This window comes from Mycena indigotica, assembly GCF_014461135.1.
Source record: "Mycena indigotica strain 171206Taipei chromosome Unknown Mind.scaff0011, whole genome shotgun sequence".
Lineage (NCBI taxonomy): Eukaryota > Fungi > Basidiomycota > Agaricomycetes > Agaricales > Mycenaceae > Mycena > Mycena indigotica.
The window spans coordinates 565,799-592,272 of record NW_023503010.1 but is presented as its reverse complement, the minus strand read 5'-3'; the positions used below and the strand labels follow the sequence as shown (position 1 = coordinate 592,272).

Sequence of the window (26,474 nt, the reverse complement as noted above, 5' to 3'; positions counted from 1 at the left end):
CAAATCAAACTCCGACGTGATCCGATTGATCCGACTGATCCGAAGCTCGGCATAGGTGGTTTAGGTCCCGAATAGGTTGTGTGTTGTGTTGTGTGTGTTTGTTTGTTTGTATTTGTGTTGGAGTTGGGTTTTGTGTGGTTTTGTGTTTCTCTTTTAGTGTCTGTGTGTGTTCACCATTCCAAGCGTTTCAGTGACAGCGTGCTTGACACCGGTGATGTGATTTCCGTGGAGAAATCAAATCATCAACCAAGTCACGCGCTACTTCCTTGGCTTGTCTTCACTCCCCCACCACGACACTTGTCGACGCGCTCCCCATCGATGAAGGTATGCTTGTTGGTGTCCCGTCACTGCCCTCACTCATCGCAACACCCACAGGACCTTCTTGGTCACCTTACTCGACCTCCAAGTTGAGCATTTCACAGCAACCTGGGCAACAACCAACTCTGGCGGCCCTTCCACTCATCCAGCGCCATTCTCTGCCTCCTGTACGTGTTGTTAACTGTAGACTTCGCAGGGTTCTGACCTGTCTGACAGACGAAATTCGTCGACTTAACCAACAACTTGAACGACTACCAAAACTCCTTAAGCCCGCTTCCCAGCAAGTTGTGGATGCCTTGCGCAAGCACCTGCAGGTCTGTATTCCTTCCTCGTGTGCCCGGGCCTGCCTCACATCATGCTAGTTTCCGTCGCCCGGGAGTGGGGGGCTCTGCTCGTATGTGGTAATCGCCGCTGCATCTGTTGGCCTTTCGGTTGGCGGAACCATTGTCGGTATGTTTCTCCCTTTATTGTACATGTATGCAACAGTGCTCTAACACGTCGATCAGATTGTCATTACAGCTGGCTACCGAATTTCTCGCCAGAGGGTGAACCTCTGCCAGTGCTCGGGTGACGAATTGTTCCCTGTAAGTTGTATTTACTCTTAACATGATAAGTGACTGATGTCCGACTTAGCCTCGAGCTGGTGTTCTTATAGACCGCAACCGGAACGGGGGGAAACTATGCTGGTCATCATCGCGATGGCGGCATTGCTCCTTCCGCTCGTTTCTGATGGGGAACCTTGCTTGCATGCGGAACAGCTGTTCGTATGTCCTTCCTCTTTCCTATATGTGATAATGTATTGACCTTCTAACTCAGATATGTGGTTGTCATTGGCTTCCGAGACTGTGAGCCTCTGCTCGGACGGTGAACCTCTGCTCGGACACCTCATTGCCGCTTGTAAGTTGACTCCGCCCTTGACATATCCTATGGTACTGAGGATGATCCAGTGTTGTTATTGACTGCGACTATGTCAAGAGGGGCAACCTCTGCTCGGGCCGTCTGTAAGTCGTCGCGCTTATATGTATATGATGTCATGCTCATGCCAGGCTTAGATTCCGTGTTGTTTTTGACAAGGTGTCGCTGCGCTAGCCAAAGTACATCCGTCTTTCATTGCTTATCTATATATCTGCTGACTGCCTATTCAGAGCTGACTACCCGTATTTGACCACAGGGGGAACCTCTGCTCGTATCCCCAGACCATCATTGGCCGCCATTCATGCGACACTACCATTGTGCGCAGGACCGACCACAACTACGACGTTCTCTAGAGGGGGGAACCTCTGCTTGGGCGGCATGTAAGTGGTCGCGCTTAGTTGTGTGATATGATGCTGATGCTAATGTGGGGCTTAGATTTCTGGTCGAGGCGGGGTTGCTATGAGCGCTGCTTCCAGAGGGGGAACCTCTGCTCGGATGCCGAACCATGCTGGTACGTTGTGATTTCATTTGTTCTGCTAAATGTCACTGATGTTGTGTCCAGATGCGCTATATTGCTTCTGCGTCGGACTTCCCGGGCAGTATCTTGGCCGTTTTTGGACTGCACTTAGCGCTTACGTAAGCACATTTGGCTGATCTTTTGATGGTCAAAAAGCTCATTTTTTCACAGATTTTCACTGCCAGAGGCCAATGTACCGCCCCGACTGCGGGGGCTTCCGGCGACGTGCTCGGTTTTGATCGACAACTGGTTGGCCGATGGTGCCGCCGCCCTCGGCATCGGTCGGATCTGATGCCATCATCAGATTTTGATGGTATTTTTAGGTGCATTTTTACCCACTTTTAACTGAATTCAAGGCTCACTTTTTCATAGGGTTTTGCCGCCGGAGGCATGTGTTACCGCCTGGCCATCAACCATGTCGGCACAGTGGGGCCACCACTGTTGCTGGCCGGGAGTATCTTGGTCATCGCCTACTGCCTCCGGCTTTCCCGACTTTACTCGGGCCTCCCGCATCATGCTCTGCGGTGCCTGTCGGCCATCCTGCCGATGACCATGAACGATATCGGCCACCACTGTTGCTGCTCGCCTATTGGCTTTGTCATTGGCTACCCAGTGTTCGCAGCCACATTGCGGCCACTTTTTCTACTACCTGCTCTCGCAACACCCGGTCATCGCCAGCCTCGATTGGCTCACCCGCACCACGTTCTGTGCTGGCCCCCGAGTTGTTGGCCTCCATCACATTACCCCTCGGCCATCTCACCCCGACATCGGCGTCCATTCATCTTACACCCTCTATCCTTGTCGCCCCGCAGCACACTTACCCCCGGCGGCCATACCCGGCCTACGCCCGGCCTTACTTGATTCGACAATGCCACTATCTGCGCTGGCCGCCGAGTTGTCACATAGGTCTTCCATTGCCTTGGCCGTCCGGCCTTCCGAGTCCGGCCTTCTTCGATATTCCCACGTGGCAGCGAAGTCATCCTCGCCGTCGTTTGACCCCGACCTGTCCCCGACCCTCGCGTCCGCCTGCAGGGTTGCTCACCGCTGGCCTTCAACGCTACGCTCTGCGCTGGGCGGTGCCGGGTTGTTGCTTGCCCTTTAACACATACTCCATGGGCTTTGCCGTCCCGACTCCCGCCTCCGAGTCCGGCCTTGACATTCGGAGTCCCTGCCCTGGCTCCGACTGGTCGCGCCTTATCGCGGCATCCCGCACGGTCAAGCAACCTCCCTTCCGCAATGGTATCCCCTTGCTGGCGGACATGCGCACATCAACGACGTTTTGCGCCGATTCTGATGGAGTTTCAAGGTGCATTTTCCACCTCTTTTGCGCGATTCAAAGCTTACCTTTTCACAGGTCCACGCCGCCGGCAGGCATACGTCCTGCCCTACTCGGAACACTACCAGGACAGTGTTGGACCACTGTCTTGCGCGGGGAAGAACCTTGACGCGTCCGCGGCGCTTTTGATGGTACTCCGGAGGGTACATTTTGCGTCTTTTTGTGCAATTCAAGCTCACTTTTTTCACAGGTCTGCGCTGCCGGGCAGGCAAACGTCCCGCCCTACTTGCAACGCAGCCGGGACAGTGTGGGACCACTGTCTTTCGCGGGACGTGTTCGGGGGTGACGGAAACTTTGCGCCGACCTGTTGCTGGAGAGCCCCCGCGGCGGTTTTGATGGCACTTTGGTGGAGGTGCATTTTTACCCCCGTTTTGCGTGCTTCAAGCTCATTTTTTCACAGGTCTCAGCCGCCGGAGGCCTGCGAACCGCTGGACTATCAACGCGCCCGGGACAGTGTTGCCCACTGTCGTTGACTTGGGCTATGTGGTGGAAATGGGGACTTGGGTTAGACGCGTCGCGACGACGCGTGTTAAATTAGCGCCTCGATGTACCTCTTAAAATAGAATTCCACCTTGTTCTCTGCTACCTATGCTTGCCCGGACTGCCCGAGAATGAGTAGCACCTTGTCTCCCCCAAACCATGCCCGAGACTGCCGTTAGACACGTCCAAAATCCATTTTTTTCTCTCCCCTACTAGGTTTATCTCGTGACTTTTTATAGGTCCGTGCGCTGAAAAAAAAGGTATATTAGAGTACGCTCTCGCTCGCGCGACTTGGCGAGCGAGCGCGACTTAGCGTTGGAGCGAGGCGTGCAAGGGGGGGGTAACATGTTATATAAGCAGATTTAATCAATCAAAATCAAACGCGCGGAGGACGCACAGACGCACAGACGGTGCACGTCCTGAGTCGAGGCGGAGGCGGAGGACGCACACACACGCACGCACGCACGTCGCGTCGTGTATACGCTCCACTCAATCGAAGCCTTGCTCGGTTGACCAAGCCAGCTTTGCTCTCCCCTCATCTTCCTCCTTTCCGCCTTGCTTCCGCCTCCTGCCCAGTCACTCCTTCATCTCGCCCACCAATCAACTCCGTCCTTGTTACCTTCACCCTTGTCTCTTCTGTTCTCACCCATGGCTGGATCGGTTCTGTTAGCGTTAGCGTGGGCGGCGCCAAGAAGCTCTTCAAAGGCAACGAGCCCACCGAGGAGCTGCCCAACGCTGCCTCCAGTGCCATCCGCCAACAACCTCCCTGTTAGTAAGCACACAACCTCGCAACCTGCAGCAAACACGCAAAGCTCGCCAGCCAAGTGGCCACCGTCGCTGCCGGTAGCAAGCTCGATGTGTTCTGGCAGACGCTCACGGGCTCCGGCTTCTGGTTCCATGATGTTGGTCCCATGATGGCCTATATGGCGGACTGTGGCGGCAATTGTGCTCAATTTGACGCCAGCAAGGCCAAGTGGTTCAAAATACAAGAACAGGGCATGGATGCGAGCGGTAAATGGGCTCAGGCAAACCTTGGTGTGTCGAATCCCATCCTCATGTTAAATCTCGTTTTGACTCACCGCTCCAAATAGACAATGGCTCTCCAGCGACCGTAACCATTCCGGCGAACCTCAAGGCGGGCAATTATCTCCTCCGACACGAAATCATCGCCCTCCACACTGCGCAGTCTCAAGGCGGTGCAGAGTTTTACCCTGGCTGTGTGCAGCTCAGTGTCACTGGCGCAGGCAAGGGTGTGCCAAGCGACAGCGAGACCGTCAAGCTTCCTAGCGCATACAAACCGACTGACGCTGGGATCCTCATTGACGTGCGGCCATTCATCATGCTTATTCGCTGTACTAACCCGTCCCCATCACCAGGTCTATAACATGAAGGGCGCCTACAAATTTCCAGGCCCAGCCGTGGCCTCTTTCATTGGTGGTGGATCTCCGGCCCCAGCACAGGGTGGCTCTGATGATAACACTACCGAGAAGCCGTCCTCCCCCGCCACCACAAAGAAGAGCACTTCCCCTCCTGCAAGCTCTACCACCAAGAAAGCTTCGTCTCCGGCTTCCTCTACCACGAGTGTCGCATCCGCGGTACCGACGAAATCTGGCTCAGCTTCCTGTCGGGCGAAACGTTCCCACCACCGCCGTCAAGAGGTTGTCGATGTCCGCGAGGAAGTCCGTCGTTCCCGGGTTCGCCACATGCATCGGGCTGGCGTTGCCCGTTCCTTCTGAGCACAGTTTTGCCATTGTTCCACCACAACCCCCGATTACTCCGTCCACATTATCTCCGACTCCCCTCCCCCAACAACTCCCGTCCATCCTTTACATGACCACGTCCCCAGACAGCACTGTCTCTTCTTGATACGAACCCGCTTTCCGACCCTTGCTTTGCACCTGCTCTCGTACCACGACCGTATCGCCAGGACGCGATGCTTGTAGTGCAGCCAGTCCTGCGCGCTTATGTACCTATCTTGATGCTTCGATAGTATTACCTTCGAGCTGGGCCCCATGTACTAGCATACAGGGCTAGAATCGAATCCTAGTTTTGATTTAGACTCAGTGTGGACAGCCTTTGGGGCTGAAGGAGCAACAGTTCAGAAATGTTGTCAATTGATTTTTCGGTGAGATACACAAGTTCCAGCGAATATACGAGCTCCAACTCCAGTATCTTGAATTAAGGTCAGCCTCGGCTTAATACGAACAAAGAAAAAAGACATACCACTTCCCGCCTGCATCGAGCGCGATGCCGCTATAACGCTGAGTGACGGATGTCGAGCGCGACCTGTGTATCAAGGTCAGCTTGGGGTAAATACGGAAAAAGCGCGAGATAACATACGACCAGGCGACAGTGAACCACATCCCGGCGTCATTCGTGCAGCGCAAGAGCCCAGCAAGACAAAAAGAACATCCCCCCGCGCGTTTGCGAGCTCTCCAGCAAGCGCATCCACCAACAGCTTGTATTAAGGTCAGCTGGGGTTAAATACAGTGAGAGAGCGACCAGAGACTGACCATCATCGAGCGCGAGGGCCGGTGTCCAGCAAGAACTGGGAGTTTGCTTCAGTTTCGCCCGACTTGAGTCAAAGACATGTACGCACCAGCAACTCCGCTCACGTTTGCCCTTCGACAAGGTGAGGCTACGGACAATAGCCATAAAAGACCGCGGCAGTGTCCACACGGCTGCGACGAACGATAAGTAAGATGCAAAGCGAAGCAAAAGGAAAGTCTCACCTCTTAGCATACCGCTGGCCAAACAACCAGCACTTTCACCGAGGCGTGCTAGTGCTGCAGCTGCGTCCCCGGCAACTACGAGACCCGCGGCCCGCCAGAGTGCGAGCGCGAGTACCATCCGCAATGGCCCGCTCGCTAACCCAGTGGACGCCAGACAAGCTAAACGACATGGCGGGCAAGACGAAGGAGCGTGGGACCACAACCGGCCGGCCGGGCGCGAGGCCCGGGCACGTGTCGCTGACCACCCTTGCCCGCTAGCCCACCGACGGACCTGCCCATGGCCCGGCCCGAGCTACGTCTTTGGCCGGCGCGCGGAAGCGCTCCAAGTCGGCAAGCAAGACGGCCACGAGCACTCAACTCGCACAACCACTAAGTAATAACAAATCAACAAAAGTCTCCCCGGCAGCTCAAAGCCGACCTTCCGCACTCGACCAGCATCACGGGCGGCTGCCTGTAGCCTTCCCCGAACCACTGCCGCCGCCGATTCCCGCCGAATCAACGTCGCTAACGAGAAGTCAGTCGGGGAACAGCGAGAAAGAGAAAAGACGCACGACACGCGGGGAACGATGCGGCCTCTGCGGCAACACAATGCCGCCCTCCCGCGATCGACCAGCTTCACTGGAAGCTATCTCCCGAGCCGCTGCCGCTCCCGATTCGCGCCAAATTGGCTATGCTAACTTGAATGTAGAGTCAGTGGATGAGAAAGCGGGAGGCAGAAACCACGCACGACAAGGGAGACGCAGAGGAGACCTGTCCATCGCGATAGCGCAGAATGTACAGCACGACCTTGGGCTTAAGGTAAGCTTGGCCTAAATACGGAAAATGACCGAGATGACTTACTGACAACAGCACACCCTCCCAACGTTCCGCATCCAGCGCGAATGCCCGCATCGTCAACGCGGAGCAGAATCTGTGGGTTCTGGGTCAGCTTTGCCCAATTTGAAAGATAAATGAGCATGATATGCCCCCGCTCACGTTGAGTGAACACGCAATAGCGCAGAATGTAGAGCACGACCTTGGGATTAAGGTAAGCTTGGGCTAACTACGAAAAATGACCGAGATGACTTACCAGACAACATGACATCCTCCCGCCGTCATTCGTGAGTTCCGCACCCAGCGCGTTCGGCGCAAATGCCCTGCATGGTCGACATGGAGCAGAAACTAGAAGTCGGGTCAGTTTTTCCCTAGTTTGAAAGGTATTCTCCTGCTCACGTTGGCGATTGAGCGATCGCGCGTGGAGGAATCTGCACAGCTTGGTCAGAAATATGGGCAGCAAAGTAGCTCTTGCGCAAACTTGGACCGAGAAATTCAGAGCAGTCGGATGCCCGATGTTGATCAAGAACCTGCAATTAGGTCAGTTTTGGCCAAAGCGGGCCAAGGAGCAAGACGGCCTACCGGTCCCGCTCGCAGAAGGAATAAATCGAGCTCATCTGCAACGCAAGCACCACTGACTCGGACGCAAAGGTTAGCCATGTCAAAATGGGCACAAAACAGCAAGAACATCGAGGTTTGTCGACGAGCAGGCCATCTAGGACAACCAAAGGCCCTCGCTCTTCAATACTATTCACGGCACTAACAAACAGTTAGAAAGCTTTTCGACAACGATGTTAAGGACACTCACGAGGGAGTTGAAACCGGGCGACAAGGCCAGAGGGCTGACCATATAGATATATGTATTGTCTAAGCGAAGACAATATCAGCAACGTTCAATCGTGATATCTGCAGACAAAGAAACTTACATACCATGCTTGAACAACGCAATGCTTTCTTGTAATTGGCGGACAACGATGCTTCTGGCCCAACTAGCACGGAAGTTTCTGATTCGCGACACAGGCTAGAGAAATTTGGATAAGATCGATAGAAATTGGAAGGGAGATGACACACCTTTGACAACGACAACAACGATAGCGACAGCAAATAGAACAACCTTGTTTGAGGCAGAAGACATAGAGTGACTGCAACAGGGTCACCGAAAGCAGAAGAGTCAACGAAGAGAACTCACCGACACCAGCATTGCTATCCAAGAGCCGTCCAGAAGCGAAGACAGTGGTCGAGTACCATGTGGGCAAGGGCTTGAGCAAGTGTTCAGGATAGTGTGAAAGAAAGAGTAGGTAGTAGACTCACCGGAGTGGACCGAGCCATGATGCGTGCCCATTCGCATAAACGCTTGAAGATCTAAAGTCCTGCGAGATGTAAGTAAAGCGCGTGAGAAACAGTGATATACAGCGTACCTGGGAGCAGTGTAGAGCTTGCTGAGGGCGTTGGTGTTGGCGTCGGCATGGGCACGGGCTTAAAGGAAGTGCTTCTACTAAGTAGTGGTCAGCATGCTGTCGCAAAACCAGAAACGCGTGCACGTGAGACATACCACGGCCCGGACAGGCTCCCTTTGCACTATCCCAAGGTCGGCCACTGCCCGCCACTGCCGACAGTCGCGTCAGAGGGTGGAGCGCGATTTCGATCGTGTTGGTTGGTTGAAAGTCGGGCGGGCACAGCCTCACACGGGTCGATCGATCACACGCTGACAGCGGCCTTACGAAAATTTCCCTCACACCCTCACTGTCCCCGACGATGGCGCCTCCGCCTCGGGGCCTCAGACGCTCAAGACACGGCCTTTACGCTGCCGCACATGACACGGCGGGCAACCCAGCCATCACGCTCGCAATCTCAAAATCTAACGGCAAAAACCATCCTCCGCCTCCCGCCAACACCTGCACCAGCCACCAAGACCATCGCCATGCTGCCGGTGACCATTGAGCGAGAACGGCCAGCGCTATCCAGACGCGGCAACTCGGCAGCTGCTGCTTTTCGCCAAAGATATCCAAACGAAGCCGTTTGTCGGCAGGAGGTAGCCGCCAACGCCAAACCAGGCTCGCTCGACACGTCCCTTGCCGCCAATGACTCCGCACCCATCTCCAAGGCTCTGCAAAATAAGGTCAGCGCTTCAATGTAGAGTCAAGTCGGCCAGAACACGTACCCCCTTGGATCGCAAAATCACCCTCCTCGACGACGACACCTTCCCAGCTCCATAAAACAAGTCCCGACCTAAAGCGACGGCATCAGTGAAATAAAAAGTCTACGACACCCTTCTGTGCTCGCAAAAGCAAGTCAAGGACAACGCATCGATTCTGTATATCTTAAGGTCAGTATTGGCAAAAGTCGCGGTAACAAGGCTTACCTCGAGAATTAGACCGTCCTCCCAATACGAACGCCCACGTCATTGTCGTCTGCCATAATGTCAAGCTCGATCTGGGTCAAAATTGGGGAGAGGGAGGAAGTGGAGGCGAGTTCTGCGATGCGGTTAGCGAGGGGGACAAGAGATGGCAAAAAGTGGACGAACTCTGACCAGAAACAACTTTCCCAACGCTGACCAACAAATGGGCGAACTGCGCGAAGACTCTGCAACAAGGTCAGTAAAGAAGTGTGAAAAGCAGTAACAAAACTTACCTTGACAAATAGACCTTCATTTCGATCCAAATGCCCATCTCGTTGTCGTCTGCCAACAAGTTAGCCTTGAAATGGGTTAGAAGCGGGGGAGGAAGTGGAGGGGAGCTCTGCGAGGCGGTCAGTGAGGAGGGCAAGGTAAAGCAGAAGGTGAACGGACGCTTACTCTCCCAACAACACGAGGGCGAAGATGTCAGCATGGTGCGAGGACTGCAACAACGTTAGTGAAGAAGCGAAGGACAAACAAAACGTGCGAGTGAAGAGCGATTCGAACGGTATGACGCCAACGAAAATGACTCTCCCAATGCTGACCAACCTAAGAGCAAGAAGATTCTGCAACAAGGTTAGCGAGGACGCGAAGGACGAGTAGGACCTGCGAGTAGAACCCGATGTGAGATGGCGGGATAGGATGGTGACTAGAAGTAGTTAGTAGTATGAATGGAACTTGAAAGAGTGCGACGACGACGACAGCGAAGAGCACGTGAAGTTGACTTTGGGTGCATGGTGGGGGGAAAGAAAGAGGGGGAGGTGCGCGATGGTTGAAGGCCGGGGCTTCTTATACTCCCTCGGTGACATACACCGCCCGGGCTGGATGCTTTCGTTATCTTCGCAAAATGCTGAGTGATCAAGTTTGGACTGAGAAGATGTCAGTTGACGACGGTTAAGCGAGCTATTTTGAGTGTCGCACTAGTTGAAAAACGTCCTTGCGAGTATCTCTGAGTCAAAAACCTGGATAGATTGAGCTCGTCATGGGCATGAAATCTAGATGTGAGGAAAACATGAACTCAGCGGAAGCTTGGTCAACTGGGCACTTGGGAGACGCAAATAAACGCGTCAAAACTCACGCAACGGATCGATCTGTCAAGTGGGGGCAGTGCGGCAGTTGACTTCTCAGCCCGTGCTTCATAACACGGGCATCAATGTGGGCAACATGAATCATTTGGGAAGATCGTATATTTCCGCCGTCGCGCAAGAAATCGGACAGCCATTCAGGGTAGGGCTGAGTGACCCTGACACTTTGACGTCTTTGATCGGACGAAATAGCCCCCAGCCGTCGAGACGATGCAGGATTTTGTAGATTTGCGTTTTTGCTCGAATAGTTTAGCATCGCGAGCGTGGATAAGGGTCGGACGCAGTGGATTACTTGGGGGTAGCTGTCATCTAAAAATAGTCTGAATTGAGCCCATGTGCAAGTGTCAAGGGCGACGAGTCCGAGCCCTACCGGGTGAATTGCCCGATTTGGTGGTGGATGTGAGCAGCTGATGGCGACACCAAACTGCGCGCTCAAGAAGAACGCGCGCCGCGCAAAAATTGGCGTATGGCGCGCTGAAAAGGCGTCTATTTCGGTGTCAAATGATATCAAAATTGGAGAAAAAAAGGAATTTCTCACTGTGTTGCGCAAATAAAAGATTTGAACAGCACGAGAGAAAACCCCCAAGAACAACAGCCAGCTAAGCAAGGAGACCATATCTGGCTGGCCAGCACGGGTATTCATGTTGTCATCATCCGGCCTGTCAGCCGTAATCTTCATTTCCTGTCTGCCGTGCTTCTCAAATTCCATCACAATAAGACCCTGAGTGCACTGCCTGTGCTCCATCGGCGGCGTTTGTTTTCCTGAGCCCCGGCGGCATTCGATTCCCTGAGCGGCCTCAGGGTATGTGGCCAAAAATAACTTCTATACGTTATCGGCCAGTTGCTCCTTTCCTTTCAGTAGCCCCATATGCCAGTGTCCCTCTCAGCATGCTTGCTCCTCCATGCCTGTGCACAGCTCAGAAGGCCCCCCAATGCTGGGGACCGTGACCAGGCCTGTGCGCATCAATGACGGGCCATCCCCGAAGGTCACCGGCGATCACCCCACCTTAAACCCGCCCGCCATTCCGGTCACTTCGGGTGTACTCCGCAGCCGCCCGTGGCCTACCTGCACTGAAGCCGTCCCCCTGGAGGTGTAGCCTTGCGCCACGTGTGGTAATCATGCAAGTCCGCCCTTTGCATCCACAGCACCAGCACAGGCAGCTAATTTTATCCCACCCCTCAAACCATTCCCCGTGCCGACTATTCGCCGACCCAGAATCGGTGACAGCGTGCTTGACACCGGTGATGTGATTTCCGTGGAGAAATCAAATCATCAACCAAGTCACGCGCTACTTCCTGGCTTGTCTTCACTCCCCCACCACGACGCTTGTCGACGCGTCCCCCATCGACAAAGGTATGCTCGTTGGTGTCCCGTCACTGCTCTCGCTCATCGCAACCCCTACAGCAACTTCTTCGTCACCCTACTCAACCTTCAAGTCGGGCATTTCGTGACTTTACAAGAAATCCCGGTTCGCAACAACCAACTCTGGCCGCTCTTCGACTCATTCAGCGCCATTCTCTACCTCCTGTACGTGTCGTTAGATGTAAACCTGGCAGGGTTCTGACTTCTCTGACAGATGGAACTCGTCGTCTTGACCGACAACAACCACCAAAACTCCTTAAGCCCGCCGAGCAAGTTGTCACGGTGGACATCTTGTGCACGCACCTGCAGGTATGTATTCCGTCCCTGTGTACCTGGAACTGCCTCACACCATGCCAGTTTCTGTCGGCGGGCAGTGGAGAGCCTCTGCTCGCTTGCGCTCGTTGTCATTGCCTCTGCTGGCCTTTTGGTTTGTTGGTATGTTTCCCCTTGACTGTATGCAATGGTGCACTAACATATCAATCAGGTTGTCGTCTCGGCGAGCTACTCAATTTCTCGCCAGAGGGTGAACCGCTGCTCGGGCAACGAAAATTTCCCTGTAAGTTACTGTTTTGCTCGCAACATGATAAGTGACTGATGTCCGACTTAGCCTCCGGCTGGTGTTGTTATCGACCGTGAACGCAACGAGGGGGGGGAAACTATGCCATTGCTGGTCAACATTGCAACGGCGGCGTTGCTCCTCCTGCTCGTTTCTGATGGGGAACCTTGCTTGCATGCGGAACAGCTAATCGTATGTCCTTCCTCTTTCCTATATGTGATAAGGTATTGACTTTCTAACTTAGATATGTGGTTGTCATTGGCTTCCGAGACTGTGAACCTCTGCTCGGACGGTGAACCTCTGCTTGGACACTTTATTGCTGCTCGTAAGTTGACTCCGCCATCAACATATTGTATGGTACTGAAGATGATCCAGTGTCGTTATCGACCATGACACGAGTATGTCAAGAGGGGGGACCTCTGCTCGGGCCGTTTGTAAGTTGTCGCGCCTATGTGTATATGATGTCATGCTAATGCCGGGCTTAGATTTTATGTCGTTTTCGACAAGGCGTCGCTGCGTTAGCCAAAGTATGTCCGTCTTTCATTGCTTATCTATATTTGCTGACTGCCTATTCAGATCTCGCTACCCGTCTTCGACCAGAGGGGGAACCTCTGCTCGTATGCCTGGACCGTCATCGGCCACCATCCGACACTACCGTTGCGCGCGGGACCGACCACGACACATTGTCTAGAGGGGGAACCTCTGTTCGGGCGGCATGTAAGTGGTCGCGCTTAGTCGTGTGATATAATGCTGATACTAATGTAGGGCTTAGATTCCTGGTCGAGGCGGGTTGCTACGAGCGCTGCTTCCGGAGGGGGAACCTTTGCTCGGACGTTGAAACTATGCTGGTACGTTGTGATTTGATTTGTTCTGTCGAATGTCACTGATGTTGTGTCCAGATGCGCTATATTGCTTCTGTGCCGGACTTCCCGGGCAGTATCTTGGCCGTTTTTAGGCTGCACTTGACGCTTACGTAAGCACATTTTGGCTGATCGTTTGATGGTCAAAAGGCTCATTTTTTTCACAGATTTTGTCGCCGGAGGCAGATGCACCACCCCGACTGCGAGGCTCGCGGCGACGTGCTCAGTTTTGATCGACAACGGGTTGGCCGATGGTGCCGTCGCCCTCAGCATCGGTCGGATCTGATGCCATCATCAGATTTTGATGGTATTTTTAGGTGCATTTTGACCCACTTTTAACTGGATTTAAGGCTCACTTTTTCGCAGGATTTTGCCGCCGGAGGCGTGTGTAACCGCCCGGCCATCAACCATGTCAGCACAGTGGGGCCACCACTGTTGCTGGCCGGGGAGTATCTTGGTCATCGCCTACTGCCTCCGGCTTTCCCGACTTTACTCGGGCCTCCCGCATCATGCTCTGCGGTGCCTGTCGGCCATCCTGCCGATGACCATGAACGATATCGGCCACCACTGTTGCTGCTCGCCTATTGGCTTTGTCATTGGCTACCCAGTGTTCGCAGCCACATTGCGGCCACTTTTTCTACTACCTGCTCTCGCAACACCCGGTCATCGCCAGCCTCGATTGGCTCACCCGCACCACGTTCTGTGCTGGCCCCCGAGTTGTTGGCCTCCATCACATTACCCCTCGGCCATCTCACCCCGACATCGGCGTCCATTCATCTTACACCCTCTATCCTTGTCGCCCCGCAGCACACTTACCCCCGGCGGCCATACCCGGCCTACCCCCGGCCTTACTTGATTCGACAATGCCACTATCTGCGCTGGCCGCCAAGTTGTCACATAGGTCTTCCATTGCCTTGGCCGTCCGGCCTTCCGAGTCCGGCCTTCTTCGATATTCCCACGTGGCAGCGAAGTCATCCTCGCCGTCGTTTGACCCCGACCTGTCCCCGACCCTCGCGTCCGCCTGCAGGGTTGCTCACCGCTGGCCTTCAACGCTACGCTCTGCGCTGGGCGGTGCCGGGTTGTTGCTTGCCCTTTAACACATACTCCATGGGCTTTGCCGTCCCGACTCCCGCCTCCGAGTCCGGCCTTGACATTCGGAGTCCCTGCCCTGGCTCCGACTGGTCGCGCCTTATCGCGGCATCCCGCACGGTCAAGCAACCTCCCTTCCGCAATGGTATCCCCTTGCTGGCGGACATGCGCACATCAACGACGTTTTGCGCCGATTCTGATGGAGTTTCAAGGTGCATTTTCCACCTCTTTTTGCGATTCAAAGCTTACCTTTTCACAGGTCCACGCCGCCGGCAGGCATACGTCCCTGCCCTACTGGAACACTACCAGGACAGTGTTGGACCACTGTCTTGCGCGGGGAAGAACCTTGACGCGCCGTCCGCGGCGCTTTTGATGGCACTCCGGAGGGTACATTTTGCGTCTTTTTTGTGCAATTCAAGCTCACTTTTTTCACAGGTCTGCGCTGCCGGCAGGCAAACGTCCCGCCCTACTTGCAACGCAGCCGGGACAGTGTGGGACCACTGTCTTTCGCGGGACGTGTTCGGGGGGTGACGGAAACTTTGCGCCGACCTGTTGCTGGAGAGCCCCCGCGGCGGTTTTGATGGCACTTTGGTGGAGGTGCATTTTTACCCCCGTTTTGCGTGCTTCAAGCTCATTTTTTCACAGGTCTCAGCCGCCGGAGGCCTGCGAACCGCTGGACTATCAACGCGCCCGGGACAGTGTTGCCCACTGTCGTTGACTTGGGCTATGTGGTGGAAATGGGGACTTGGGTTAGACGCGTCGCGACGCGTGTTAAATTAGCGCGCCTCGATGTACCTCTTAAAATAGAATTCCACCTTGTTCTCTGCTACCTATGCTTGCCCGGACTGCCCGAGAATGAGTAGCACCTTGTCTCCCCCAAACCATGCCCGAGACCCCCGCCAGACACGTCCAAACCAGCCCCAAATCCATTTTTTTCTCCCCTACTAGGTTTATCTCGTGACTTTCTAGAGGTCCGTGCGCCTCAGAAAGTTGTATATTAGAGTACGCTCTCGCTCGCGCGACTTGGCGAGCGAGCGCGACTTAGCGTTGGAGCGAGGCGTGCAAGGGAGGGTAACATGTTATATAAGCAGATTTAATCAATCAAAATCAAACGCGCGGAGGACGCACAGACGCACAGACGGCGCACGTCCTGAGTCGAGGCGTAGGCGGAGGACGCACACACGCACAGGCGCACACACGCACAGGCGCACACACGCACACAGTGCCACGTCGCGTCGTGTATACGCTCCACTCAATCGAAGCCTTGCTCGGTTGACCAAGCCAGCTTTGCTCATCTTCCTCCTTTCCGCCTTGCTTCCGCCTCCTGCCCAGTCACTCCTTCATCTCGCCCACCAATCAACTCCGTCCTTGTTACCTTCACCCTTGTCTCTTCTGTTCTCACCCATGGCTGGATCGGTTCTGTTAGCGTTAGCGTGGGCGGCGCCAAGAAGCTCTTCAAAGGCAACGAGCCCACCGAGGAGCTGCCCAACGCTGCCTCCAGTGCCATCCGCCAACAACCTCCCTGTTAGTAAGCACACAACCTCGCAACCTGCAGCAAACACGCAAAGCTCGCCAGCCAAGTGGCCACCGTCGCTGCCGGTAGCAAGCTCGATGTGTTCTGGCAGACGCTCACGGGCTCCGGCTTCTGGTTCCATGATGTTGGTCCCATGATGGCCTATATGGCGGACTGTGGCGGCAATTGTGCTCAATTTGACGCCAGCAAGGCCAAGTGGTTCAAAATACAAGAACAGGGCATGGATGCGAGCGGTAAATGGGCTCAGGCAAACCTTGGTGTGTCGAATCCCATCCTCATGTTAAATCTCGTTTTGACTCACCGCTCCAAATAGACAATGGCTCTCCAGCGACCGTAACCATTCCGGCGAACCTCAAGGCGGGCAATTATCTCCTCCGACACGAAATCATCGCCCTCCACACTGCGCAGTCTCAAGGCGGTGCAGAGTTTTACCCTGGCTGTGTGCAGCTCAGTGTCACTGGCGCAGGCAAGGGTGTGCCAAGCGACAGCGAGACCGTCAAGCTTCCTAGCGCATACAAACCGACTGACGCTGGGATCCTCATTGACGTGCGGCCATTCATCATGCTTATTCGCTGTACTAACCCGTCCCCATCACCAGGTCTATAACATGAAGGGCGCCTACAAATTTCCAGGCCCAGCCGTGGCCTCTTTCATTGGTGGTGGATCTCCGGCCCCAGCACAGGGTGGCTCTGATGATAACACTACCGAGAAGCCGTCCTCCCCCGCCACCACAAAGAAGAGCACTTCCCCTCCTGCAAGCTCTACCACCAAGAAAGCTTCGTCTCCGGCTTCCTCTACCACGAGTGTCGCATCCGCGGTACCGACGAAATCTGGCTCAGCTTCCTGTCGGGCGAAACGTTCCCACCACCGCCGTCAAGAGGTTGTCGATGTCCGCGAGGAAGTCCGTCGTTCCCGGGTTCGCCACATGCATCGGGCTGGCGTTGCCCGTTCCTTCTGAGCACAGTTTTGCCATTGTTCCACCACAACCCCCGATTACTCCGTCCACATTATCTCCGACTCCCCCCCCAACAACTCCCGTCCATCCTTTACATGACCACGTCCCCAGACAGCACTGTCTCTTCTTGATACGAACCCGCTTTCCGACCCTTGCTTTGCACCTGCTCTCGTACCACGACCGTATCGCCAGGACGCGATGCTTGTAGTGCAGCCAGTCCTGCGCGCTTATGTACCTATCTTGATGCTTCGATAGTATTACCTTCGAGCTGGGCCCCATGTACTAGCATACAGGGCTAGAATCGAATCCTAGTTTTGATTTAGACTCAGTGTGGACAGCCTTTGGGGCTGAAGGAGCAACAGTTCAGAAATGTTGTCAATTGATTTTTCGGTGAGATACACAAGTTCCAGCGAATATACGAGCTCCAACTCCAGTATCTTGAATTAAGGTCAGCCTCGGCTTAATACGAACAAAGAAAAAAGACATACCACTTCCCGCCTGCATCGAGCGCGATGCCGCTATAACGCTGAGTGACGGATGTCGAGCGCGACCTGTGTATCAAGGTCAGCTTGGGGTAAATACGGAAAAAGCGCGAGATAACATACGACCAGGCGACAGTGAACCACATCCCGGCGTCATTCGTGCAGCGCAAGAGCCACCCGGCTCAGCAAGACAAAAAGAACATCCCCCCGCGTTTTGCGAGCTCTCCAGCAAGCGCATCCACCAACAGCTTGTATTAAGGTCAGCTGGGGTTAAATACAATGAGAGAGCGACCAGAGACTGACCATCATCGAGCGCGAGGGCCGGTGTCCAGCAAGAACTGGGAGTTTGCTTCAGTTTCGCCCGACTTGAGTCAAAGACATGTACGCACCAGCAACTCCGCTCACGTTTGCCCTTCGACAAGGTGAGGCTACGGACAATAGCCATAAAAGACCGCGGCAGTGTCCACACGGCTGCGACGAACGATAAGTAAGATGCAAAGCGAAGCAAAAGGAAAGTCTCACCTCTTAGCATACCGCTGGCCAAACAACCAGCACTTTCACCGAGGCGTGCTAGTGCTGCAGCTGCGTCCCCGGCAACTACGAGACCCGCGGCCCGCCAGAGTGCGAGCGCGAGTACCATCCGCAATGGCCCGCTCGCTAACCCAGTGGACGCCAGACAAGCTAAACGACATGGCGGGCAAGACGAAGGAGCGTGGGACCACAACCGGCCGGCCGGGCGCGAGGCCCGGGCACGTGTCGCTGACCACCCTTGCCCGCTAGCCCACCGACGGACCTGCCCATGGCCTGGCCCGAGCTACGTCTTTGGCCGGCGCGCGGAAGCGCTCCAAGTCGGCAAGCAGGACGGCCGCGAGCACTCAACTCGCACAACCACTAAGTAATAACAAATCAACAAAAGTCTCCCCGGCAGCTCAAAGCCGACCTTCCGCACTCGACCAGCATCACGGGCGGCTGCCTGTAGCCTTCCCCGAACCACTGCCGCCGCCGATTCCCGCCGAATCAACGTCGCTAACGAGAAGTCAGTCGGGGAACAGCGAGAAAGAGAAAAGACGCACGACACGCGGGGAACGATGCGGCCTCTGCGGCAACACAATGCCGCCCTCCCGCGATCGACCAGCTTCACTGGAAGCTATCTCCCGAGCCGCTGCCGCTCCCGATTCGCGCCAAATTGGCTATGCTAACTTGAATGTAGAGTCAGTGGATGAGAAAGCGGGAGGCAGAAACCACGCACGACAAGGGAGACGCAGAGGAGACCTGTCCATCGCGATAGCGCAGAATGTACAGCACGACCTTGGGCTTAAGGTAAGCTTGGCCTAAATACGGAAAATGACCGAGAGGACTTACTGACAACAGCACACCCTCCCAACGTTCCGCATCCAGCGCGAATGCCCGCATCGTCAACGCGGAGCAGAATCTGTGGGTTCTGGGTCAGCTTTGCCCAATTTGAAAGATAAATGAGCATGATATGCCCCCGCTCACGTTGAGTGAACACGCAATAGCGCAGAATGTAGAGCACGACCTTGGGATTAAGGTAAGCTTGGGCTAACTACGAAAAATGACCGAGATGACTTACCAGACAACATGACATCCTCCCGCCGTCATTCGTGAGTTCCGCACCCAGCGCGTTCGGCGCAAATGCCCTGCATGGTCGACATGGAGCAGAAACTAGAAGTCGGGTCAGTTTTTCCCTAGTTTGAAAGGTATTCTCCTGCTCACGTTGGCGATTGAGCGATCGCGCGTGGAGGAATCTGCACAGCTTGGTCAGAAATATGGGCAGCAAAGTAGCTCTTGCGCAAACTTGGACCGAGAAATTCAGAGCAGTCGGATGCCCGATGTTGATCAAGAACCTGCAATTAGGTCAGTTTTGGCCAAAGCGGGCCAAGGAGCAAGACGGCCTACCGGTCCCGCTCGCAGAAGGAATAAATCGAGCTCATCTGCAACGCAAGCACCACTGACTCGGACGCAAAGGTTAGCCATGTCAAAATGGGCACAAAACAGCAAGAACATCGAGGTTTGTCGACGAGCAGGCCATCTAGGACAACCAAAGGCCCTCGCTCTTCAATACTATTCACGGCACTAACAAACAGTTAGAAAGCTTTTCGACAACGATGTTAAGGACACTCACGAGGGAGTTGAAACCGGGCGACAAGGCCAGAGGGCTGACCATATAGATATATGTATTGTCTAAGCGAAGACAATATCAGCAACGTTCAATCGTGATATCTGCAGACAAAGAAACTTACATACCATGCTTGAACAACGCAATGCTTTCTTGTAATTGGCGGACAACGATGCTTCTGGCCCAACTAGCACGGAAGTTTCTGATTCGCGACACAGGCTAGAGAAATTTGGATAAGATCGATAGAAATTGGAAGGGAGATGACACACCTTTGACAACGACAACAACGATAGCGACAGCAAATAGAACAACCTTGTTTGAGGCAGAAGACATAGAGTGACTGCAACAGGGTCACCGAAAGCAGAAGAGTCAACGAAGAGAACTCACCGACACCAGCATTGCTATCCAAGAGCCGTCCAGAAGCGAAGACAGTGGTCGAGTACCATGTGGGCAAGGGCTTGAGCAAGTGTTCAGGATAGTGTGAAAGAAAGAGTAGGTAGTAGACTCACCGGAGTGGACCGAGCCATGATGCGTGCCCATTCGCATAAACGCTTGAAGATCTAAAGTCCTGCGAGATGTAAGTAAAGCGTGAGAAACAGTGATATACAGCGTACCTGGGAGCAGTGTAGAGCTTGCTGAGGGCGTTGGTGTTGGCGTCGGCATGGGCACGGGCTTAAAGGAAGTGCTTCTACTAAGTAGTGGTCAGCATGCTGTCGCAAACCAGAAACGTGCACGTGAGACATACCACGGCCCGGACAGGCTCCCTTTGCACTATCCCAAGGTCGGCCACTGCCCGCCACTGCCGACAGTCGCGTCAGAGGGTGGAGCGATTTCGATCGTGTTGGTTGGTTGAAAGTCGGGCGGGCACAGCCTCACACGGGTCGATCGATCACACGCTGACAGCGGCCTTACGAAAATTTCCCTCACACCCTCACTGTCCCCGACGATGGCGCCTCCGCCTCGGGGCCTCAGACGCTCAAGACACGGCCTTTACGCTGCCGCACATGACACGGCGGGCAACCCAGCCATCACGCTCGCAATCTCAAAATCTAACGGCAAAAACCATCCTCCGCCTCCCGCCAACACCTGCACCAGCCACCAAGACCATCGCCATGCTGCCGGTGACCATTGAGCGAGAACGGCCAGCGCTATCCAGACGCGGCAACTCGGCAGCTGCTGCTTTTCGCCAAAGATATCCAAACGAAGCCGTTTGTCGGCAGGAGGTAGCCGCCAACGCCAAACCAGGCTCGCTCGACACGTCCCTTGCCGCCAATGACTCCGCACCCATCTCCAAGGCTCTGCAAAATAAGGTCAGCGCTTCAATGTAGAGTCAAGTCGGCCAGAACACGTACCCCCTTGGATCGCAAAATCACCCTCCTCGACGACGACACCTTCCCAGCTCCATAAAACAAGTCCCGACCTAAAGCGACGGCATCAGTGAAATAAAAAGTCTACGACACCCTTCTGTGCTCGCAAAAGCAAGTCAAGGACAACGATCGATTCTGTATATCTTAAGGTCAGTATTGGCAAAAGTCGCGGTAACAAGGCTTACCTCGAGAATTAGACCGTCCTCCCAATACGAACGCCCACGTCATTGTCGTCTGCCATAATGTCAAGCTCGATCTGGGTCAAAATTGGGGAGAGGGAGGAAGTGGAGGCGAGTTCTGCGATGCGGTTAGCGAGGGGGACAAGAGATGGCAAAAAGTGGACGAACTCTGACCAGAAACAACTTTCCCAACGCTGACCAACAAATGGGCGGACTGCGCGAAGACTCTGCAACAAGGTCAGTAAAGTGAAAAGCAGTAACAAAACTTACCTTGACAATTAGACCGTTGATTTCGATCCAAATGCCCATCTCGTTGTCGTCTGCCAACAAGTTAGGCTTGAAATGGGTTAGAAGCGGGGGAGGGAGTGGAGGGGAGCTCTGCCAGGCGGTCAGTAAGGAGGGCAAGGTAAAGCAGAAGGTGAACGGACGGCTACCCAACCCAAGAGCTGTCGAGGGCGAAGAAGATTCTGCAACAAGGTTAGCAAAGAAGCGAAGGATAAGTAGCACATGCAAGTAGAGGCCGATGTGCGGGCGGATAGGATGTTGACTAGAAGTAGTTAGTAGTATGAATGGAGGAAGAGTGCCCACAAGAGGACGACGACGACGCGAAAGAGCACGTGAAGTTGACTTTGGGTGGATGGTGGGGGAAGAAAGAGGGGGAGGTGCGCGATGGTTGAAGGCCGGGGCTTCTTATACTCCCTCGGTGACATACACCGCCCGGGCTGGATGCTTTCGTTATCTTCGCAAAATGCTGAGTGATTAAGTTTGGAATGAGAAGATGTTAGTTGACGACGGCTAAGCGAGCTATTTTGAGTGCCGCACTGGTTGAAGGATGTCCTTGCGAGTATGTCTGAGTCAAAAACCTGGATAGATTGAGCTCGTCACGGGCATGAAATCTAGATGTGAGGAAAACATGAACTCAGCGGAAGCTTGGTCAACTGGGCACTTGGGAGACGCAAATAAACGCGTCAAAACTCACGCAACGGATCGATCTGTCAAGTGGGGGCAGTGCGGTAGTTGACTTCTCAGCCCGTGCTTCATAACACGGGCATCAATGTGGGCAACATGAATCATTTGGGAAGATCGTATATTTCCGCCGTCGCGCAAGAAATCGGACAGCCATTCAGGGTAGGGCTGAGTGACCCTGACACTTTGACGTCTTTGATCGGACGAAATAGCCCCCAGCCGTCGAGACGATGCAGGATTTTGTAGATTTGCGTTTTTGCTCGAATAGTTTAGCATCGCGAGCGTGGATAAGGGTCGGACGCAGTGGATTACTTGGGGGTAGCTGTCATCTAAAAATAGTCTGAATTGAGCCCATGTGCAAGTGTCAAGGGCGACGAGTCCGAGCCCTACCGGGTGAATTGCCTGATTTGGTGGTGGATGTGAGCAGCTGATGGCGACACCAAACTGCGCGCTCAAGAAGAACGCGCACCGCGCAAAAATTGGCGTATGGCGCGCTGAAAAGGCGTCTATTTCGGTGTCAAATGATATCAAAATTGGAGAAAAAAGGAATTTCTCACTGTGTTGCGCAAATAAAAGATTTGAACAGCACGAGAGAAAAACCCCCAGAGAACAACAAGCCAGCTGGGCAAGGAGAACATATCTGGCCACCCAGCACGGCTATTCATGTTGTCATCATCCGGCCTGTCAGCCGTAATCTTCATTTCCTGTCTGCCGTGCTTCTCAAGTTCTATCATAATAAGACCCTGAGTGCACTGCCTGTGCTCCATCGGCGGCGTTTGTTTCCCTGAGCCCCGGCGGCATTCGATTCCCTGAGCGGCATCAGGGTATGTGGCCAAAAATAGCTTGGTCTAAATTCCGCACATTACGCTTCAAGTCAAGTATCTTTGTCATCATTGCCCCCCATAGGCTTGCAACCTTTCCTCTCAGCATGCCCGCTCACGACTCAAAAGGCCCTCATCAACCTGGGGAGCATGACCAGGCCGCTGGCCGCATCAATGACAGGCCATCCCCGAAGGCAACCTGCGATCCAGCACATCAAAGCCGCCCGCCATTTCGGACATGGCTCAAAAATAGTCCGCAGACCAACCACCCCTTGAACCCTCCTTCCGATGTGCCGCACCCCGCATGGTCATGATGCGCCATCGATACTCATCATCATGCATAGTCCGCCCTTTGGCATTCAAGGCACCAGCACGGGCAGTCAATTTTAGCCCCACCACCTGCAAACCATTCGCCGTGCCGTTGATTCGCCGACCCTGAATCGGTGACAGCGTGCTTGACACCGGTGATGTGACGTGATTTCCGTGGAGAAATCAAATCATCAACCAAGTCATGCGCTACTTCCTGGCTTGTCTTCACTCCCCCACCACGACGCTTGTCGACACATCCCCCATCAACAAAGGTATGCTCGTTGGTGTCCCGTCACTGCTCTCGCTCATCGCAACCCCTACAGCAACTTCTTCGTCACCCTACTCAACCTTCAAGTCGGGCATTTCGTGACTGTACAAGAAATCCCGGTTAGCAACCTGGCGGTTCTTCGACCATCCAAGGCCATTTTCTGCCTCCCGTACGTGTCTTAGCTGTAAACTTGGCAGGGTTCTGACCTGTTTGACAGACGGAACTCGTTGTGTTTATTGACCAACAACGACCACCAAAACTCCTTCAAGCCTGCCTCCTAGCAAGTTCAGGTGGACGTCTTGGGCAGCACCTGTAGGTATGTATTCCTTCTCCATAAGCTCTGGCCTGCCTCACACCGTGCTAGTTTCTAGTCGGTCGGATGGGGAACTTCTGCTCGATGTTCTGCTTCATCTAGGCGTCGCTGCCGCTGCTTCTACTGGCGCTGGCTTTTGGTCTTGTTGGTATGTTTTTCCCTTTATCATATTGTGTACAGTACACTAACATATCGATCAGATTGTCGTCACGGGTGGCTACCCAATTTCTCGCCAGAGGGTGAACCTCTGCTTGGACGCCGAAAATCTTCTCCGTAAGTTGTATTTGCTCTTAACATGATAAGTGACTAATGTCCGACTTAGCCTCCGGCTGGTGTTCTTATCGATCGTGAACCGCAACGGGAGGAAACTATGCCATGGCGGCACGTGCTCCTTCCGCTTGTATCTGGTGGGGAACCTTGCTTGCGTGCGGAACTCCGGTATGTCCTTCCTCTATCCTATCTGGGATAAGACATTGACGTTCTGACTTAGATACATGGTTGTTATTGGCTTCCGAGACGGTGAACCTCTGCTCGGACAATTATTGCTGCTCGTAAGTTGACTCCGCCAAGTATGTATCGTATGGTATTGACGATGACCCAGTGTTGTTGTCAACCATGACTGCGACTATGTCAAGAGGGGGAACCTCTGCTCGGGCTGTCCGTAAGTCGTTGCGCTTATGTGTATATGATGTCATGCTAATGCCGGGCTTAGATTCCTTGTCATTGTCAACAAGGCAACGTTGCTGCACTAGCCAAAGTATGTCCGTTCATTGCTTATATATATATGCTGACTGCCTATTCAGAGCTCGCTACCCGTCTTCGACCAGAGGGGGAACCTCTGCTCGTATGCCCAGACCATCATTGGCCGCCATCCATCCGACACCTACCATTGTGCGCAGGACCGACCACGACTATGACGTTGTTTAGAGGGGCAACCTCTGTTCGGGCAGCGTGTAAGTGGTCGCGCTTAGTCGTGTGATATAATGCTGATGCTGATGTGGGGCTTAGATTCCTGGTCGAGGCGGGGTTGCTATGAGGCGCCAGAGGGGGAACCTCTGCTCGGATGCCGAACCATGCTGGTACGTTGTGATTTCATTTGTTCTGCTAAATGTCACTGATGTTGTGTCCAGATGCGCTATATTGCTTCTGTGCCGGACTTCCCGGGCAGTATCTTGGCCGTTTTTGGGCTGCACTTAGCGCTTACGTAAGCACATTTGGCTGATCTTTTGATGGTCAAAAAGCTCATTTTTTTCACAGATTTTCACTGCCAGAGGCAGATGTACCGCCCGACTGCGGGGCTTCCGGCGACGGTGCTCGGTTTTGATCGACAACTGGTTGGCCGATGGTGCCGCCGCCCTCGGCATCGGTCGGATCTGATGCCATCATCAGATTTTGATGGTATTTTTAGGTGCATTTTGACCCACTTTTAACTGAATTCAAGGCTCACTTTTTCATAGGGTTTTGCCGCCGGAGGCATGTGTTACCGCCTGGCCATCAACCATGTCGGCACAGTGGGGCCACCACTGTTGCTGGCCGGGAGTATCTTGGTCATCGCCTACTGCCTCCGGCTTTCCCGACTTTACTCGGGCCTCCCGCATCATGCTCTGCGGTGCCTGTCGGCCATCCTGCCGATGACCATGAACGATATCGGCCACCACTGTTGCTGCTCGCCTATTGGCTTTGTCATTGGCTACCCAGTGTTCGCAGCCACATTGCGGCCACTTTTTCTACTACCTGCTCTCGCAACACCCGGTCATCGCCAGCCTCGATTGGCTCACCCGCACCACGTTCTGTGCTGGCCCCCGAGTTGTTGGCCTCCATCACATTACCCCTCGGCCATCTCACCCCGACATCGGCGTCCATTCATCTTACACCCTCTATCCTTGTCGCCCCGCAGCACACTTACCCCCCCCGGCCATACCCGGCCTACCCCCGCCTTACTTGATTCGACAATGCCACTATCTGCGCTGGCCGCCAAGTTGTCACATAGGTCTTCCATTGCCTTGGCCGTCCGGCCTTCCGAGTCCGGCCTTCTTCGATATTCCCACGTGGCAGCGAAGTCATCCTCGCCGTCGTTTGACCCCGACCTGTCCCCGACCCTCGCGTCCGCCTGCAGGGTTGCTCACCGCTGGCCTTCAACGCTACGCTCTGCGCTGGGCGGTGCCGGGTTGTTGCTTGCCCTTTAACACATACTCCATGGGCTTTGCCGTCCCGACTCCCGCCTCCGAGTCCGGCCTTGACATTCGGAGTCCCTGCCCTGGCTCCGACTGGTCGCGCCTTATCGCGGCATCCCGCACGGTCAAGCAACCTCCCTTCCGCAATGGTATCCCCTTGCTGGCGGACATGCGCACATCAACGACGTTTTGCGCCGATTCTGATGGAGTTTCAAGGTGCATTTTCCACCTCTTTTGCGCGATTCAAAGCTTACCTTTTCACAGGTCCACGCCGCCGGCAGGCATACGTCCTGCCCTACTCGGAACACTACCAGGACAGTGTTGGACCACTGTCTTGCGCGGGGAAGAACCTTGACGCGCGTCCGCGGCGCTTTTGATGGCACTCCGGAGGGTACATTTTGCGTCTTTTTTGTGCAATTCAAGCTCACTTTTTTCACAGGTCTGCGCTGCCGGGCAGGCAAACGTCCCGCCCTACTTGCAACGCAGCCGGGACAGTGTGGGACCACTGTC

At 54.4% G+C, this 26,474-nt stretch overlaps 2 protein-coding genes across 2 annotated transcripts; both read left to right on the top strand.

Annotated features, from left to right (window-relative positions):
- Positions 1-1,738: 1,738 nt before the first annotated feature.
- On the top strand, positions 1,739-5,302 carry MIND_01157900 (uncharacterized protein; the record flags this gene model as incomplete). The annotated part of the gene is made up of 8 exons (XM_037368103.1): positions 1,739-1,744; positions 1,796-1,869; positions 2,178-3,056; positions 3,105-3,160; positions 4,089-4,338; positions 4,387-4,601; positions 4,658-4,890; positions 4,943-5,302. 8 exons carry the CDS (start codon positions 1,739-1,741, stop codon positions 5,300-5,302), a joined length of 2,073 nt encoding a protein of 690 aa, XP_037215029.1.
- A 9,299-nt stretch (positions 5,303-14,601) lies between these two features.
- MIND_01157800 (uncharacterized protein) lies at positions 14,602-16,951 on the top strand (the record flags this gene model as incomplete). Its single annotated transcript, XM_037368102.1, has 7 exons — positions 14,602-14,671; positions 14,719-14,846; positions 14,895-14,950; positions 15,745-15,987; positions 16,036-16,250; positions 16,307-16,539; positions 16,592-16,951. 7 exons carry the CDS (start codon positions 14,602-14,604, stop codon positions 16,949-16,951), a joined length of 1,305 nt encoding a protein of 434 aa, XP_037215028.1.
- Positions 16,952-26,474: the final 9,523 nt, after the last annotated feature.